We start from the raw sequence: 6,671 nt of genomic DNA on the forward strand, positions 1-6,671 counted from the left end.
CTTTTAACATATTCAAACTAGTTTTACGATAATCTGTGATATGCTAGTTTTTATACTGCCCTTCGTCGGCAGAATTGTGTACTAATTAATATATATTGTTAATGCCAATTTTGTTTCGTCACGATATGGCTGAGATATTGCCGATGTGACGTTAAGCTTTAACTCACTCACTCACTCACCTATCGTTACGGGTTGTACCACGACAGATTGTATTCCGTATGATACAACTACGATATATTGCCATGTATAACTACGGTGGCCCATAAGGGACATGGAGTCTGTTTTTCAATATTTTGATATTTCACTTGCTTTTATCGTTACCTTTTGCAAATTAACACAATTTGTGATACAACTGAAATCATACTCCATGTCCCTTATGGGCCACCGTATATAACAGTTGTGCTTTTCATATGATGTCGCAAATATACTCTGGTTCACTAGATAATATGAGAAACTATGTATGTCAATTTTAGCACGATTTATTCTGAGTGGTCACAAACACATGTGTAAACTATTATTAGTTTTGCTTTAATAACCAAACCATAGAGTCGTAAATAGTTGCTTTGATACATGTATATACCTGCCGTCAGCGGATCACGTGAGACTAAGTTATGTCTCGTGACACGAGCCAGCAACCAGGAACTGAGACGCCTTCAGAGAGAAGACGCGCCCATTGTAATATCGGTATGTCACGTAGTTACAAAACATTTCACACACAAATACAGATTTTACATTCGCTATCAGTACATTGCTGCGTTACCTGTGTTATAATGTAAACCTGCAAGCACCTCGGTTTCAGTTGAACACAGAAAGCTTTATATCGATGTAGATCTATGCGACAGGAGTCAACAATGATTAAATCCATATATTTCTGTATCACGTCAGTTAGCAGCTGAATCTACATCGCGGATTAAGGATAAGATTTACTGTTTTCAAATTTACTGTTATCTACATAAACTAACACCAGCTAGGTAGACAAGGTTTTGCCTACATTTATCTGAGGTCATAGTGACCCGTTAAAACGAAAGTAGAAATGAGGTCAGAGGTCAAGGTCCCCTTGAACAACATCCACAACATCCACACAATGTCGCGTGTATAATATATCCTCATGTCTATGTGTATAAAGGAGTGCGGTGGATCAATAGCAAGTACGTGTGAGAGTGAGTAAGCGAGGGAGTGAGTGGGGAAACAAACAATATTGAAATAGTAGAAGAAACATACATACACTACATACATGTGGAATTGACCAGTGTTTGTGACACATGTTGAGGAGTTAGCTGAAGTCAGATTGATGATCATGTTTTCACGTGGATTTTACAAAATAAATACATTCCATACAAAATAATCCATACACAAGCCTGGGGATCTGTAAATAGTCAAATCTCGGCCCGGAATGAGCGATAAGTCAGACAGAAAGAGCGACACACAGCTGACCAGGCCAAAGGTTGTGTGTTCACGCCATCCAATCCACGTTTTAGTTGCTTCTTACCAAGCACAGAATCATAGTGGTTAAATATGTTGTAGAACCTCCGTAGACAGAATACAAAATGAAAGATCTATCAAATGTTTATGGAAGTTCATATGAAAATGTATCTTATCAAATATGATAGTGAAATAAAGAGTCACTGTGCTATAACGAAACATTGAACTTATCCTCCACTGACCCTACTATGACAAAGAGTGTGACACTATTGATATTTCACTAACATAAAAAATGCCTTTGTGTTTGTGGAAATTGGTCCATAACAGAAACGACAGTTGATCATGTTTTCAAAACATGGTATTCATTCCTCATGTTCACTGCTCAGGGTAGAGTATGACAACAAGAGTTACCCCCCTTTACCCACAGACAGCACCACAGAACAATGCAGTGGGGCGTCTCCTTTTCTCTCCCGTCTCACTGCTTGTAAAGATGTTACGTCTTTGGACGTCAGGGTTAATGCGATCATGTACATGTTTTATGATTATGTCTACAACACATCCATCTATACTTCATTTAGCTGTCCGATTTGCTTCAGATGGCGACAGCTAAGAAGCTAACAGAGAACCACCTCACCTGTGTCATCTGTACAGAGGTGTTCACAGACCCTGCCACGCTTCACTGTCATCATACATTCTGCAAGTCTTGTCTGCTGAAATACACCTGCACACAGCCGGAAGCAGTACAAGCCAAGTCCATCCCATGTCCCTCCTGTAGACAACAGACGAAGGTGACCAACCCTGACAGTCCAGTAGAGGAGTGGGTCAGTCAGCTGAAACCAAGCCACGTCATACAGGGGCTGATGGACGACTTTGGTCCCGGCACAAAGGGTAATCAGCTTAGTATTGTACTGCCTGACTAATATACCTTGGTTTGAGATATATAAATACACTCTTGCGCGGATATAAACGAGAATTCGCTCATAAAATGGCTTATTATGACTTCATGTCAATAGATTTAATGCAGGATAAGTATCTCACAAAGACAAACGAAATTACAGCCTGACCTACCGATGAAAAATCTAATGTAACTCAGACATATAGTGCCATAACTAAGTATAATTACATACAATGTATTCACCTACCTCCTTGCTACTCGTCATTCCTTGTAAATGTTGTTTACAAACTAGTAAATAATTGTTATGATATTTATCTGTGGAGTTGATCTTAGTTGCGCGTATATCAGAAGCACAATAAGGTTTTGTCAAGAACTTTCTGGGACAATTTATTTTTTTCAATAAAATCCAAGGTGTTGAGGCGGATCATTATTTCAAAGTGTTCAAAACAAATACCAAAGTAAAAGAGCACATTCTTGGTCTAATGGATATTAGATGGGTTCTGTGGAATACCAGAATGTCAGCATTGTCGTCCTAACAAAAACTAGCAAAAGTGTCAAAATTACCAAAACAGGACATTGCCACATCGCCACATTTTGACCATTTGTCGTCGCGCTTTGAATACTGTTTTACCAAAGGGTGACAATGCAACAACCCGACATTTTTCAAGGTCCATCAAAAATATGTAAAAAAGGCGTTAATTGAATTAATACCACGCGCCGAAAAAGTTGTACTTCTTTTCAAACTCTGGTGGTCTTTTGTTAGCTCCACTGGTTCTAAAACCAAAGGAGCAATGGCTATGTGGGTTGTTTCTCGAAACTAAAACAGAAGTTAGCTCATATATCGTTATTGTCTGTGTCGGAATTCATAAACCAAACGTGTTATAACAGAAAGAAAAAAACATGCGTTTCTTTTTAATATAAATCTGGTCTCTGACATCTTTTCAAATCGATGAGGACACATGGTTGGCCCTGTCATTAAGACGGTGCAATTTGCAGAGCTGACCCTCCACTGTGACAAAGCACCTGTAACGTTAACATTTATAAACATCTTATTGTTGACTCTCCTGTCATTTTGGACTCCCAACTTAAATGGCGCCATATACCCGTTCTGGTTATGATAAACACTAGCTCAGATACTGACTAGGGATTCCTAAAGCAATAATATCTAATTACAACCTGTGTTATGTGATATATTCACCTACATAATGGGCGTGTACCTTTATGACAAAAGTAACGTCTTTAATGTTATTATATCCCTAGATAATGTCCGATTCTTATCATGTTTTATGACCAATGAAATCAAGAACATTTGCCTCTTCAGCTGTGGAGGAACATGTGTGCAGTGTTTGTACAAAACAAGGAAAGACAACTCCAGCCACTTCTTGGTGCTCTGTCTGCGATGTTGTGTACTGTGAAGGATGTCTCCAGTTGCACAACATGATGCCAGGGTTGTGTGACCATGAAGTCGCTCACTTGTCTGATCACACCAAGACAAAGGTCAAGCGGCGCTTCATGTGTCAAGTCCACAGAGACAAACCGATAGAGTTGTTCTGTAAAGACTGCAAGCAGGCAATATGCACGATTTGTTGCAGTATAAAACACAGGACATGTAAGGATGTTGATACAATAGAGAGTATGACCCCTCTTGTGAAGGAACAACTGACAAGCAAAATAGAGAAACTCGGAATCAAGATTGCAGCTATGAATAATATCATAACCCAGAGAAAATCTACAATTCAAGATGTGAAAATTAATTCACAAACCCTCAAAGATCAAGTCATGAAGACACGCGATACAGTGATGCGTGCTATTTTAAGAAAAGAGAAGAAACTCCTTGGTGACATCGACAAAGCTACTGATAAACAATTACATGACTTACAAGCAGATATAAAATCCCAGGAGATCGAGCTACAGATGTACCAGCAGCAGTATGAGTTCACAGCCAATGCTGTGACGTCCGACTGTGAGATGGACATGTATGCCGTCTATGAGTCGATGGGTGAGACTTTTACAGACAACAGAGACACGGACAACAGACCAGCAGCAGGAAGGGTTGTATTGACACACGACCTGGACAAGCTGAGTAAAGCAGTTGATGAGCTACAGCTGGGGGAGGTTCAAGTCGTCCATGGAGTGAGTGACCTTGGGTCTTCTCCTGTTCTACATCACACCATTGACTGCAAGGACGATGGGGACAGGGAGGATCCTGACTTGTGTGACGTCACAGTGTTGACTGTTGATGGTGCGAAAGTGATGGCAATTACAGATTACAATAACAAGAGACTCAAAACATATTACACATCAAACTTCAAATCCTTTCATAATCAGCTTCTGCTTTCTAATTGTCCTTATCAAATTGCCAAGTTAAGTGAGAGTCAGATAGCGGTCAGTGTTCCAGACAGTCAGGAAATAGTTACAGTGAATGTTACCCCAGGTCCTGTATTACTGTCAACTATCAAGACAAGCAAGGAGTACTGGGCTCTAGCCTGTCTGAGTTCTTCACAGCTGGCGGCAGGTACAGGGGGACAGTCTCACTCTGTGGACATACTGGACATGACAGGGAGGATACTGAGGTCTATCAACACGGGAGTGATAGGGAGTCCAGACTACATCCATATCATCAGGAACAACAACTTGATAGTCAGTGAAGAAGCAGTAAAATCCCTTGTATGTGTGACCAGTGAAGGGGACGCTGTTTTCACCTACACTCCTACAGGAGACAGAGCTCCTTGTGGCATCACATCAACCAGCACAGGAGATATCCTGCTTGTGGACACATACTCCCACAAGGTGATTCAGCTGACAGAGTCGGGACAGTTTGTCAGATATGTCCTCACACAACAGGATGGTCTCAAAGATCCTCGTGGTGTCTGTCTTGATGCTGACGGCCTGCTGTATGTTACATCTGACAGATATGTAAAAGTATTCAAATTCTGCGCCGCTTACAGGAATTTGTAAACAAATGATCATTTCCTCGTCAGCACTTAGGACATACATGTATGTACAAATGAGAGTAGGGTTTCTTTTTCAGCTGTTCACAATGTTTCACATATAAAACATGGCAAAAAAATCAAGACAATTTTCGATTCCAAGGCAAAAATTTGGACTTCACATGTAATTTTAACGCATAACTCATAAACAATTGCTTGTTAATGAGGCAACTGCTGGAATGGCGCCTTTTGTTATTCGGGGAACTACAGAGTGGTGTTGTGTATCTATGTGTTGTGTATATATGAAAGTACAGAGTGGTGTTGTGTATACATGAAATTACAGAGTGGTGTTGTGGATATATGACACTACAGAGTGGTGTTGTGTATATATGAAACTGCAGAGTGGTTTGTGTATATGAAACTAAAGAGTGGTGTTGTGTATATATGAAACTAAAGAGTGGTGTTGTGTATATATGAAACTACAGAGTGGTGTTTTGTACATATGAAACTACAGAGTGGTGTTGTGTATATATGAAACTACAGAGTGGTGTTGTGCACACATAAAACTATATAGTGACATTTTGTATATACGTGAAACTATAAAGTGAAATTTTGTATATACGTGAAACTATAAAGTGAAATTTTGTATGTACGTGAAACTATATAGTGACATTGTGTATATACCTGAAACTACATATGGCCTATGTATAAACCTGAAACTACATGTGCCTTTTTATCAATACACGAAGCCATAGTGTCCTTTTGTGAGTAGAAATTTAACTCATTCACTTCACCTTTACTTCCCACTGACTTAAACGGTCCCTTATTACAGCGTAGTCCAAAATGAAGGCACTAAGATTAGTGAAAACGTAAAATGGAGATTTTTTTTACATATATTACTCATATAACAAACTTCAAAACCTACACATACCTGAACTGTCTCTGTCTGGACACACGGGACATGCCACGCCTTCTGCTCCTGCCTGGTGTCAGTTGTGAAGAATAAATTGCTTATTAAAGTTTAATTCCGTGTTGTTTTTTATCGATGAAACTTAGAACACGTGTTTGAGTCCAAGATTTAAGCGTTGTTTTTTTCTGCAAATACTTTATCACAACAGGTTTGGCCATTGTCCAAAGGTCACAGACCCCTATATATTTCCCAGCAAAACAATCTGCTCAAATGACTAAATGTTTTGTAGATATATCCCTCTTACATCATGATATATCCGCAACAAATTATTTCACCATTACCCAAGTTCTTCTAAGTGTGGTAAGGGGGCACGGATGGCCCAGTCGTCTGAGGCGCCGCGATTCGCTGTGCAGAGTTACGTCCCTTAACCATGTAATTGTGGGTTCGAATCCCGGTTCGCCCCGATTATGTTTCTAGGTTTTTTAGCACCATACCCGTGCTCGTGAGTTTCACC

General features: G+C 39.9%; 1 protein-coding gene across 1 annotated transcript; it reads left to right on the forward strand.

Moving 5' to 3' along the window:
- Positions 1 to 614: 614 nt before the first annotated feature.
- On the forward strand, positions 615 to 6,272 carry LOC124136086 (RING finger protein 207-like). The gene is made up of 3 exons (XM_048383083.1): positions 615 to 684; positions 2,019 to 2,310; positions 3,639 to 6,272. The coding sequence occupies exons 2-3, from the start codon at positions 2,019 to 2,021 to the stop codon at positions 5,273 to 5,275; spliced, it is 1,929 nt and encodes a 642-aa protein (XP_048239040.1). The 5' UTR covers positions 615 to 684; the 3' UTR covers positions 5,276 to 6,272.
- Positions 6,273 to 6,671: the final 399 nt, after the last annotated feature.

This window comes from Haliotis rufescens, unplaced genomic scaffold (genome assembly GCF_023055435.1).
Source record: "Haliotis rufescens isolate VD_foot unplaced genomic scaffold, xgHalRufe1.0.p SCAF_44, whole genome shotgun sequence".
Lineage (NCBI taxonomy): Eukaryota > Metazoa > Mollusca > Gastropoda > Lepetellida > Haliotidae > Haliotis > Haliotis rufescens.

What these genes read in the sequence shown, in the direction of transcription:
- LOC124136086 (XM_048383083.1), top strand. Translation starts at nt 2,019, where the DNA reads ATGGCGACAGCTAAGAAGCTAACAGAGAACCACCTCACCTGTGTCATC. An exon ending in CTTTGGTCCCGGCACAAAGG is followed by an intron (nt 2,311 to 3,638) that starts GTAATCAGCTTA and finishes TTGCCTCTTCAG; the next exon opens with CTGTGGAGGAACATGTGTGC.